The 14,033-nt window shown below is 42.7% G+C and overlaps 1 protein-coding gene across 6 annotated transcripts in view; it reads left to right on the forward strand.

The window, feature by feature from the left end:
* Positions 1–14,033, forward strand: part of LOC128688856 (uncharacterized) — a 118,382-nt gene that overhangs the window by 71,930 nt on the left and 32,419 nt on the right. Inside the window, exon 1 of one of the 6 annotated variants that reach the window (XM_053776857.2) lies at positions 8,869–9,984. The exons of the other annotated variants lie outside the window; for them this stretch is intronic. Within the exon in view, the coding sequence (XP_053632832.2) occupies positions 9,873–9,984 (112 nt within the window). The 5' untranslated portion in view covers positions 8,869–9,872. Of the gene's footprint in view, positions 1–8,868; positions 9,985–14,033 lie in introns of those variants that run through there. 6 annotated transcript variants of the gene reach the window in all.

Consider the following 14,033-nt stretch of genomic DNA (forward strand, 5'->3'; position numbering starts at 1 on the left):
TAGTCGAATATAACGCTGGAAACAGTATAATTAGTAGTTTTAACGTGATCAGTCATCACGATGCCTTGGTAGGCATGGGTCCACACCTTATATATCCATAGGCATGGATCCACACCTTATATATTTTAATTTTTATAAATTCTGTAACTAGACTTGCCGGCTTATACAGTTCACGATGACCCCCAGAAAGATTAGTGCAAAAAAATATAGCTTGACGTCAGTATCTGCGTCAATGATGTTGTATAACAACAAGAATACAACTAGCCAGGTTCCACCGGATCCGATCTTAAAGTAGTATCCACTACGTTACAGTACCCACTACGTTACAGTACTCACTGCGTTACAGTACCCACTACGTTACAGTACTCACTGCGTTACAGTACCCACTACGTTACAGTACTCACTACGTTACAGTACTCACTGCGTTACAGTACCCACTACGTTACAGTACCCACTACGTTACAGTACCCACTACGTTACAGTACTCACTGCGTTACAGTACCCACTACGTTACAGTACTCACTACGTTACAGTACTCACTGCGTTACAGTACCCACTACGTTACAGTACCCACTACGTTACAGTACTCACTGCGTTACAGTACTCACTGCGTTACAGTACCCACTACGTTACAGTACTCACTACGTTACAGTACCTACTACGTTACAGTACCCACTACGTTACAGTACCCACTACGTTACAGTACTCACTACGTTATAGTACCCACTACGTTACAGTACCCACTACGTTACAGTACTCACTACGTTACAGTACCCACTACGTTACAGTACCCACTACGTTACAGTACCCACTACGTTACAGTACCCACTACGTTACAGTACTCACTACGTTACAGTACTCACTACGTTACAGTACCCACTACGTTACAGTACTCACTACGTTACAGTACCCACTACGTTACAGTACCCACTACGTTACAGTACCCACTACGTTACAGTACCCACTACGTTACAGTACCCACTACGTTACAGTACCCACTACGTTACAGTATCCACTACGTTACAGTACCCACTACATTACAGTACCCACTATGTTACAGTACCCACTATGTTACAGTACTCACTACGTTACAGTACCCACTACGTTACAGTACCCATTACATTACAGTACTCGCTACGTTACAGTACCCACTACGTTAAAGTATCCACTACATTACAGTACCCACTACGTTACAGTACCCACTACGTTACAGTACCCACTACGTTACAGTACCCACTACGTTGCAGTACCCACTACGTTACAGTACCCACTACGTTACAGTACCCACTACATTACAATACCCACTACGTTACAGTACCCACTATGTTACAGTACCCACTACGTTACAGTACTCACTACGTTACAGTACCCACTACGTTACAGTACCCACTACGGTGCAGTACCCACTACGTTACAGTACCCACTACGTCACAGTACCCACTACGTTACAGTACCCACAACTTTACAGTACCCACTACGTTACAGTACCCACTACGTTGCAGTACTCACTACGTTACAGTACTCACTACCTTACAGTACCCACTACGTTACAGTACCCACTACGTTACAGTACCCACTACGTTACAGTACCCACTACGTTACAGTACTCACTACGTTACAGTACTCACTACGTTACAGTACTCGCTACGTTACAGTACTCACTACGCTACAGTACTCACTACGTTACAGTACTCACTAAGTTACAGTGCTCACTACGTTACAGTACCCACTACGTTACAGTACCCACTACGTTACAGTACCCACTACGTTACAGTATTCACTACGTTACAGTTCTCACTACGTTACAGTACTCACTACGTTACAGTACTCGCTACGTTACAGTACTCACTACGCTACAGTACTCACTACGGTACAGTACTCACTACGGTACAGTACTCACTACGGTAGAGTGCTCACTACGCTACAGTACTCACTACGGTACAGTACTCACTACGCTACAGTACTCACTACGGTACAGTACCCACTACATTACAGTACCCACTACGTTACAGTAATCACTACGTTACAGTACCCACTACGTTACAGTACCCACTACGTTACAGTACCCACTACGTTACAGAACTCACTACGTTACAGTACTCACTACGTTACAGTACTCGCTACGTTACAGTACTCACTACGTTACAGTACTCACAACGCTACAGTACTCACTACGCTACAGTACTCACTACGGTACAATACCCACTACATTACAGTACCCACTACGTTACAGTACCCACTACATTACAGTACTCACTACGTTACAGTACTCACTACGTTACAGTACCCACTACATTACAGTACTCACTACGTTACAATACCCACTACGTTACGGTACCCACTACATTACAGTACCCAAAACGTCACAGTACCCACTACGTTACAGTACCCACTACGTTACAATACCCACTACGTTACAGTACCCACTACATTACAGTACCCATTACGTTACAATACCCACTACGTTACAATACCCACTACGTTACACTACCCACTACGTTACAATACCCACTACGTTACAATACCCACTACGTTACATTACCCACTGCTTTACAATACCCACTACTTTACAATACCCACTACGTTACCGTGCCCACTACGTTACAGCACCTACTACATTACAGTACCCACTGTTACAGAACCCACTACGTTACCGTACCCACTACGTTACAGTAACCACTACGTTACAGTACTCACTACGTTACAGTACCCACTACGTTAAAGTACTCACTACGTTACAGTACCCACTACGTTACAGTATCCACTACGTTACAGTACCCACTACATTACAGTACCCACTACATTACAGTACCCACTATGTTACAGTACCCACTACGTTACAGTACCCACTACGTTACAGTACCCACAACGTTACAGTACCCACTACATTACAGTACCCACTATGTTACAGTATCCACTACGTTACAGTACCCACTACGTTACAGTACCCACTACGTTACAGTACCCACAACGTTACAGTACCCACTACGTTACAGTACCCACTACGTTACAGTACCCACTACATTACAGTACCCACTATGTTACAGTACCCAATACGTTACAGTACCCACTACGTTACAGTACCCACTACGTTACAGTACCCATTACATTACAGTACTCACTACGTTACAGTACCCACTACGTTACAGTACCCACTACATTACAGTACCCACTACGTTACAGTACCCACTACGTTACAGTACCCACTACGTTACAGTACCCACTACGTTACACTACTCACTACGTTACAGTACTCACTACGTTACTGTGCTCCCTACGTTACAGTACTCACTACGTTACAGTACTCAGTACGTTACAGTACCCACTACGTTACAGTACCCACTACGTTACAGTACCCACTACGTTACAGTACCCACTACGTTACAGTACTCAATACATTACAATACCCACTACGTTACAGTACCCACTACGTTACAGTACTCACTACGTTACAGTACCCACTAGGTTACAGTACCCACTACGGTGCAGTACCCACTACGTTACAGTACCCACTACGTTACAGTACCCACTACGTTGCAGTACTCACTACGTTACAGTACTCACTACCTTACAGTACCCACTACGTTACAGTACCCACTACGTTACAGTACCCACTACGTTACAGTACCCACTACGTTACAGTACTCACTACGTTACAGTACTCACTACGTTACAGTACTCGCTACGTTACAGTACTCACTACGCTACAGTACTCACTACGTTACAGTACTCACTACGTTACAGTACTCACTACGTTACAGTACCCACTACGTTACAGTACCCACTACGTTACAGTACCCACTACGTTACAGTACTCACTACGTTACAGTTCTCACTACGTTACAGTACTCACTACGTTACAGTACTCGCTACGTTACAGTACTCACTACCTTACAGTACCCACTACGTTACAGTACCCACTACGTTACAGTACCCACTACGTTACAGTACCCACTACGTTACAGTACTCACTACGTTACAGTACTCACTACGTTACAGTACTCGCTACGTTACAGTACTCACTACGCTACAGTACTCACTACGTTACAGTACTCACTACGTTACAGTACTCACTACGGTACAGTACTCACTACAGTACAGTACCCACTACATTACAGTACCCACTACGTTACAGTACCCACTACGTTACAGTACCCACTACGTTACAGTACCCACTACGTTACAGTACTCACTACGTTACAGTTCTCACTACGTTACAGTACTCACTACGTTACAGTACTCGCTACGTTACAGTACTCACTACGCTACAGTACTCACTACGCTACAGTACTCACTACGGTACAGTACCCACTACATTACAGTACCCACTACGTTACAGTACCCACTACATTACAGTACCCACTACATTACAGTACCCAAAACGTCACAGTACCCACTACGTTACAATACCCACTACGTTACAATACTCACTACATTACAGTACATACTACGTTACAGTACACACTACATTACGGAACCCACTACGTTACAGTACCCACTACGTTACAATACCCACTACGTTACAGTACCCACTACATTACAGTACCCACTACGTTACAATACCCACTACGTTACAATACCCACTACGTTACAGTGCCCACTCCGTTACAATACCCACTACGTTACAATACCCACTACGTTACATTACCCACTGCTTTACAATACCCACTACGTTACAATACCCACTACGTTACCGTGCCCACTACGTTACAGCACCTACTACATTACAGTACCCACTGTTACAGAACCCACTACGTTACCGTACCCACTACGTTACATTAACCACTACGTTACAGTACCCACTACGTTACAGTACTCACTACGTTACAGTACCCACTACGTTACCGTGCCCACTACGTTACCGTACCCACTACGTTACAGTACCCACTACGTTACCGTGCCCACTACGTTACAGTACCCACTACGTTACAGTACCCACTACGTTACAGTACTCACTACGTTACAGTACCCACTACGTTACAGTACCCACTACGTTACAGTACCCACTACGTTACAGTACCCACTACGTTACAGTACTCACTACGTTACAGTACCCACTACGTTACAGTACCCACTACGTTACAGTACCCACTACGTTACAGTACTCACTACGTTACAGTACCCACTACGTTACGGTACCCACTACGTTACAGTACTCACTACGTTACAGTACCCACTACGTTACCGTACCCACTACGTTACCGTACCCACTACGTTACAGTACCCACTACGTTACAGTACCCACTACGTTACAGTACCCACTACGTTACCGTGCCCACTACGTTACCGTATCCACTACGTTACAGTACCCCTACGTTACCGTGCCCACTGCGTTACAGTACCCACTACGTTACAGTACCCACTACGTTACAGAACCCACTGCATTACCGTACCCACTACGTTACAGTACCCACTACGTTACAATACCCGCTACATTACAGTACCCATTACATTACAGTACCTACTACGTTACAGTAACCACTACGTTACAGTGCCCACCACGTTACAGTACCCACTACGTTACAGTACCCACTACGTTACAGTATCCACTACGTTACAGTAACCACTACGTTACAGTATCTACTACGTTACAGTACCCACCACGTTACATTACCCACTACGTTACAGTACCCACGTTACCGTACCCTCTACGTTACCGTACCCACTATGTTACCGTACCCAGTACGTTACCGTACCCACTACGTTACAGTACCCAGTACGTTACAGTACCCAGTACGTTACCGTACCCACTACGTTACAGTACCCACTACGTTATCGTACCCACTACGTTACCGTACCCACTACGTTACCGTACCCACTACGTTATCGTAGCACCTACATGATGATTATCTGATAGAGGAAGCCGTCTAGCAACTCCTCCATCAGAAAATTGTTCAATGCACTTGTCCACACAGCTCAAGGTGTCGTTATAACCAAGAACATTTTCTGAATTTGAAACGTATGAAGTGTAAATATCCCAGCATCATCTATACGTCTGCCTTACCACTGAATATATTATTATAATCATGGGGGGAAAGCTAAGCTAGTAAGGGTCACAGAGCGCCGGAAGAGGTGTGATGGGATGTACCCGAGTCAGTGTCCTAGGCATGAAGCCTCGAGTGTCCAGACTACTGAGTGAAATAACTTGCTACGTTACCATGGTCCAGGTGTGGTTGTGGGCCACATATACTGGTCCATGTGCAGTGGTGGACCTGAAACTGGCCCAAGTGTGGACCAGAGAAGTAGCCACCTTCGCTCACACACTCGTGGCATCCAGCCAGAGTCGCAGTTGTTGCTGTGGAAAGTTGTACTTGGTGTGCGTGTTGTTGCTGCTGTTAATCTGTCACTCAGTCTCGTTACCTTTGTAACTTGTGAGTTCATTACCTTTGTACCTAGTTCAGCTATCAAAACTTTGGGGGCCCAGTCCCTGGACCCATTACGTACCTCTGTAATCTGTAAATACCTTTGTAACTTGTCATGATTGTGACCAGACCTACCTGGAGTTCATTACCTTTGTAAATTGTGAGTTCATTACCTTTGTAAATTGTGAGTTCATTACCTCTGTAACTTGTTCAGCTATCAAAACTTTGGGGCCCAGTCCCTGGACCCATTATGTACCTCTGTAATCTTTTGACTACCGCTCACAGGATGGGCATGGGGTGCATAATAAACATATTAAACCAACTAAACTGTCACTCAGTCTCAGGTAACGAGGGTCTTATCTTATGATGGCTCACGCAGTGGCACATTAACAGAATCTTAAAAAGCGTCAACGCTTACATATTATGATGATGATGATGATTATATTGAGTGACGTACTAGGTCGTCAGTCTTCACACAACACCTGGGGAAATGGGAAGCTGTCAGGTTAGGAAAGGGAAGATCAAATTTGTTACATCACGAGCTCCTCATCGGCATCAACGAACCTCGTTTGAGAGTAATGCTTAAATAGCTGTCTTTGACTTTAAGTCACAGCTTGAGCCCGTGGTACTCACCTCACCTAACTGTGGTTGCAGGGGTCGAGTCTCAGCTCCTGGTTCCGCTTCCCCGCTGACCACTATATGGTTCACTCCTGGCTGAATGAGGCGCATTATACTCGTTTTTAAAACAACGTATGGATTAGGCTGTGCTTTAACAATTATTCATATTTGTTTTGAACCTGAAAAAAATATCAAGACCATGAAACACAGAAAAAACACGAGAACTCACGCGGATAGCAATAGCCAGATGTAACGCCAACAGACAACCCCCGTGGCTTGTCCTGAATAGTTAAGATCGCCCGTCTGCGATTGTTTGCATGCACACACACACACACACACACACACACACACACACACACACACACACACACCCACACACACACACACACAGATATATATATATATATATATATATATATATATATATATATATATATATGCATGCGAACAACCTTTCTTGAAACATTGTGGCTTTTAATTACTTTTTAATTATTTTGAGGCTTGAAAAAGACCTCTCTCCCAAGCAGTTAGTGATAATTAAGGTAAAAAATAGCCGCAAGATTGCTTCCACATTAGGGAAGGCCATCTGAATTTTTTCCTTGTATATAATTAGATAAAGGTCTGTATGATACAATGTCTGCTCCTGTAGGCCTATGGTTTTGTCTCACGTACAAGTGAAAGTGCAAAAGTCCATCTGTTACAGGTCAGCATCTGGGTATGCTGCCATTAACAGTTCAACACATTGCTGAATTTCTTACTTAGATGCTGTCAGATTAGAAAGAAAGGAAAATATTTGTGGAACATCACTGTACACAGTAGCGCTTCTTAAATTGGCTTCAAGTGCATCTATATAGGAATAAAGGATTTTATCCTAAACTTTTCTCTTGAAGAGAGTTCATCTAAGGCATCAGGACCAGGGGTACTTCCGGTATTTCTTTGCCGTTTCCTTACTTTTTGTCTCCTTGTGGCAGTTCTGTAGTTAACATTTGGCAAGGTGGCTTTTGCTTGTTGCTCTAACTCATCAAAATCTTCTCTAATTTTTATTTAAAAATCCTGAAGTGAACTATACAAACATGCAAAAGTACTCAATAACAGTTCTGAATCCTGATTACCTTTGCTGACCTTTTGAAAATGACCCAGCACACGGGTCCAAAAATGCAGCATAAACACAAATTCCAGTTCTTCCATTATCTGCAAAAGATTGTTAGCTTGAAGCCTGGTATCAGCCTTCTCATTAACATCAGAGTACAAATGACTGAGTGCCTCAGTCAACTTATCTATCTCACTGCTTTCCCGGAAGGACAAAATCAATAAACAAATCAATGCTAGTGTCGAGTTATTGGCTTAAGACAGTATTATTCTAAAATGGAGTGCAAAGAACGTTACTGGAGGGCTGTTTAGAGACTACAGAGCGTTATGACAGCATGTGTAAGAAAGGCTTATGACAGTGACAAAAATATACACCTTGGCCCTAGGCCTCCTAGATTTTGAGGCCCCTCGGTTTCAGCCTGCCAAGCCCATAAGTAAATCAGGCACTGGTGGGGGCTACCATTCCACTATCACCACCCCACTGTTACCTGTGATTGAATGAAGCCTCTAAAAGTTTTCGTGTTGCCACGAGAGCCAGTTACGTGTTAGTGTGCCTATGATGGAATGAGAGGTTGCTCAAGTTGTTGTTATTGTTATTACATGCATCAGGAAAAAAATTCCTGACTCAACTCTCTGTCATATGATGACTTATTCAGTGGTAGCGTTGACCCTTTGGCGAGGGCGTGGCGAGAAGCAACAGCTGGCATGCGTATGGTAGTATGGCGTAGTTCTTCCTGTTGCCGACGCTTCAAAGAAAACGAGCGAAATATTTTGGAGAGCAGGTTTGTTGTTGCAGCGGGCGAACAGTGTCTCGTGTGACGTAGGTGAAGGCCGCTTTATCTGGCTACATCGTCTCGCGCCTACACGCACTCACACTCATCTCTACCTACTGCAGTGTGTGTAGTGTTCCCAAGGAGGATGCGTATTGCCCTGACTCCAGGGGCAATGTATTTTGGAAGTCATCCGGTCAGAGACGACCTGTGGCACATTCTTTACTCTCGAACACATCAAACGTGATACAAAGTGTACGTCCAACCTGTTGCGACGCCGGGAACACATGTTGTACAGTGTTCACTTGCTGCAACGCCGGGAGTACCTACAATATAATATCCATCTGCTTTGACGCCGCCTGGAGTACATGTAGTACACTAGTCGTCTAATACAAGATCCGGAGTACCCGAAGTTTAGTAATTATATACTACAGCACCTGGAGTTAATGCTGCTGAGTCAACTAGGTAATGCACTCTCTTGTTACATGATCTACAGGGCTGATCTGCCGTAAGACCTGTGGTGTTTCACGTCTGCTGGAGAATCAGGAGCGTCCCCTCGTCTGCTGTAGGATCAAGAATAACCCCTCGCCTGCTGCTAAATCAGGAGTGTCCCCTCGTCTGCTGCAGAATCAGGAGTGTCCCCTCGTCTGCTGCAGAATCAGGAGTGTCCCCTCGTCTGCTGCAGAATCAGGAGCGTCCCCTCTGCTGTAGGATCAAGAATATCCCCTCGCCTGCTGCAGAATCAGGAGTGTCCCCTCGCCTGCTGCAGAATCAGGAGTGTCCCCTCGTCTGCTGCAGAATCAGGAGTGTCCCCTCGTCTGCTGCAGAATCAGGAGTGTCCCCTCGTCTGCTGCAGAACCAGGAGTGTCCCCTCGTCTGTTGCAGAATCAGGAGTGTCCCCTTGTCTGCTGCAGAATAAGGAGTGTTTCCCTGCGGCAGGAGGTTGAGTATGTAATCAGTGGAGTGCTGGTCTGCTAGGTGGTCAGCAGCACCAGTGGAGAGCAGAACCTGCCTGTGCAGCACCCGGAGGACCATGTCGGTTGGCAACTCTGTGACGTACCTTCCCGTGGAGTTATACCCATCACGGACGCACTCTTTCATTTCACTTAATAAGGACTTCTCCATCCTCAAACCTGAGAAGCAAGGTAAGTCCTCTTATATTTATAAGAGAGGCCTCATGTAAAAATATCCTCTTTTAAGAAAGTTGCTATGTTGGAAAGTTTCCACGAAAAAAAAAAATCCTAGTTACCGAGATTATTTTATTCACAAAAAATGCAAACCCAGTATGGGTGATTAGCACTTCTAAATTAACATGAGATCTACCGGAGGATAGTATTTTGCGAACTTGTGTTAGTGTGTATGACTTAATAAAGTGTTTTAATGACAAAAATACTAAATAGCGTCCTAAGTCTTTGCAAATCTTAAAACTTTTTGTCGGTGCAGGAGGAAGCACAAGTGTAAGTGGAAACTACGCTGTCGCTTGTCACACCATATATTTCAGATTCTAATATAGGCTTTACCGATATTCTAAAACCATATAATCGCAAAATGTAATCTCTATCAAAGGTTTTGAAACAAACCTTAAAAAACTGCCAGTGTGTAGCTGACAAAAATAAGTCGCTGTCAGACTTGTGGGTTATCCTAGGTAATTTACACATATGTTACTATGTATGATAATTGTTCTTACGTGGACCCATACCTAAATAAACATACGCGGAGCTGTGGTCCAGGAGCAAGGAATTGTCCCGTCCTCACTAGTTACTCCTGTTGGAGAGGAGAGGCCGTGTGATGCTGGTAATTAATGAACACGTTACACCTAAAACGTGACAAGGATGTGTGACTGTGAGAAAGAGAGAAGAGAAAGAGAAGGCAAGCTTAAATTGAAGACGATCTTAATGTGGTTACATTTCTTTAAACACCACAATTTGTACTTATTTCCATTTAAGCGAAAAATTCAGTGCAATTATCGACATCTAATTTCACCTGAGTAAATTACATCTTATCAAACAGGTTTCGTTGGTTGGTTAATGGGGTTCAAAACCTATACAACTACACTCGGGTTATTAACGCTGCGCGTAACCTTTTCTCCACCAGACAAGAAAACTTTAATCCCTGAAGTAGAAATTGAAATAAACTTTATACTGTAAGAGAAATACACCTGTCGATATATATATCCTGTATGCATACTGATACAGTACAAGATAATTTTAGCATGGAGATACCTACTGGACTCGGTTAAATATAGTAATATATCCATTAATATTCTCATCACAGATTAGCCAGTTTTTATACATCTCAAATAATACTGATGGTGAGCACAACACTGGCTGCTAGGTACATTAATCGCCTGTTTTTATTCTTAGTTATCCCTTCGAGGGAAGTGCCTTCATGCTGGTGACGGGCTTTTGAGTCTAAGAATTAGTTACCATATAGTATTTCCTTGGATTAAGTATGATTACCTCACATTGCCCGGGCACTGAATGAGTCTTACCAATGTTCCCCGTGAATAATAAAAATCTTAGTCATATCAAGGAAACTTATAAAAGTAATTTTGATAGACAGTTTTAATATCAAAAAGTTAGCTAATCTAAAATTATTTGAAATGTTACAAATTCATCGAAAAAAATTACTAACGTTTTGGATAGCATGGCACCAATAAAGCTGGTAAAAAAAAAACTGACCACTGCAGAAAACTTAATCAGATGCAGAGGTAAACTAGTATTACAAAAAAATTATGAAAGAATGAATTGCAAAATGGAAAATAAATGCCAGATACCGTGTGGAACAATTCACAAATTACGCTAATAACATTAAATCATGTCTGTTAAGATGCCAACAACCTGTGTCGAGACTGTCTTGCATTCAGTTTTGAAAGGCTCAGAAACAAAGATCAATGTGATACAAGAAGACAGTGGCGTCGCCAATGGGGACTGAAAATGCAGCAATCAAAATTTTTATGAAGCTATATAGAACAGGTTCGGTACAGGAAAAGCCAGTAGTGGATTTGACCACTTCCAGGCTATAACTACTGAGCACCTTGCCGGTGAATCTACAGATAGATTAATTATTAATATAAATGCTGCGACACAACGAGGCAATATGCAATGATGAACTTGTCCAAGTTTTTATTTGCAATACCGTAATCTAATATACAATATAATTACGTCTGTGATTTGAATTAAAGTAGTTCTGTCTATGCCTTTTTTGCAGGACAGAATGTACCAAAGAGTCTCAGAATAAAGTACACATGCTTTAAACGTGGCTTACGTATAAGATTATTAAGATATTTTAAATATGATACAACATATGTAGGGAAATATTAAATTCTTAATAAGTGTTAAAAGATATCTTTGAATATTACCCGTGAAAGTTAAACTAAATATTTATACATATGCGAATGTGTACATGTACCCACAAGGTACTCTTGTAGATACATACTTTTTGGGGGAATTGTCGGGATATATTTGATTAGGTATTATTATGTCAGTTTTATTATCTATAAACACTTATTGTTTTATATATAGTACAAATGAGTAGAAATTAAAGAAATACAAGTCGTGGCTGCAACAATTGACAATACACACGAACCATTATCAAGTCGATAGTGAATACACTGAATATAAATTACTTAGTACTGTTATAACTATACATGACACTAAGCCGAAAAAATAAATCAAGCAAATATAACTATAATATCCCAGCACAGTTAAAGACTTGGACGTCAGCAATTTTTTTTTTTTACACAGCACACATTCGACCTTGAGGATGATAGCCTACGCATTTATAGCGAACCTCTGCATACTTTAGCCTCATTGTACATTCACTCTAAATACATTAATAAGCGTCCTTTATACTTATTTTATTTTAAGAGATATATATATATGCAATGTTGGAACCTCTCATCTTATCGACGTACAACATAGGGAAGGGTGTGTTGTTATATCCGGGCGCCGCCTATATTATTATTAACAATAATAATATCCGGGCGCCGCCTATATTATTTTATTTTTTTTATTATCACACTGGCCGATTCCCACCAAGGCAGGGTGGCCCGAAAAAGAAAAACTTTCACCATCATTCACTCCATCACTGTCTTGCCAGAAGGGTGCTTCACACTTCAGTTTTTAAAACTGCAACATTAACACCCCTCCTTCAGAGTGCAGGCACTGTACTTCCCATCTCCAGGACTCAAGTCCGGCCTGCCGGTTTCCCTGAACCCCTTCATAAATGTTACTTTGCTCACACTCCAACAGCACGTCAAGTATTAAAAACCATTTGTCTCCATTCACTCCTATCAAACACGCTCACGCATGCCTGCTGGAAGTCCAAGCCCCTCGCACACAAAACCTCCTTTACCCCCTCTCTCCAACCTTTCCTAGGCCGACCCCTACCCCGCCTTCCTTCCACTACAGACTGATACACTCTTGAAGTCATTCTGTTTCGCTCCATTCTCTCTACATGTCCGAACCACCTCAACAACCCTTCATCAGCCCTCTGGACAACAGTTTTGGTAATCCCGCACCTCCTCCTAACTTCCAAACTACGAATTCTCTGCATTATATTCACACCACACATTGCCCTCAGACATGACATCTCCACTGCCTCCAGCCTTCTCCTCGCTGCAGCATTCATTACCCATGCTTCACATCCATATAAGAGCGTTGGTAAAACTATACTCTCATACATTCCCCTCTTTGCCTCCAAGGACAAAGTTCTTTGTCTCCACAGACTCCTAAGTGCACTACTCACTCTTTTCCCCTCATCAATTCTATGATTCACCTAATCTTTCATAGACCCATCCGCTGACACGTCCACTCCCAAATATCTGAATACATTCACCTCCTCCATACTCTCTCCCTCCAATCTGATATTCAATCTTTCATCACCTAATCTTTTTGTTATCCTCATAACCTTACTCTTTCCTGTATTCACCTTTATTTTCTTCTTTTGCACACCCTACCAAATTCATCCACCAATCTCTGCAACTTCTCTTCAGAATCTCCCAAGAGCACAGTGTCATCAGCAAAGAGCAGCTGTGACAACTCCCACTTTGTGTGTGATTCTTTATCTTTTAACTCCACGCCTCTTGCCAAGACCCTCGCATTTACTTCTCTTACAACCCCATCTATAAATATATTAAACAACCACGGTGACATCACACATCCTTGTCTAAGGCCTACTTTTACTGGGAAAT

Source organism: Cherax quadricarinatus, chromosome 16 (genome assembly GCF_038502225.1).
Source record: "Cherax quadricarinatus isolate ZL_2023a chromosome 16, ASM3850222v1, whole genome shotgun sequence".
Classification (NCBI taxonomy): Eukaryota; Metazoa; Arthropoda; class Malacostraca; order Decapoda; family Parastacidae; genus Cherax; species Cherax quadricarinatus.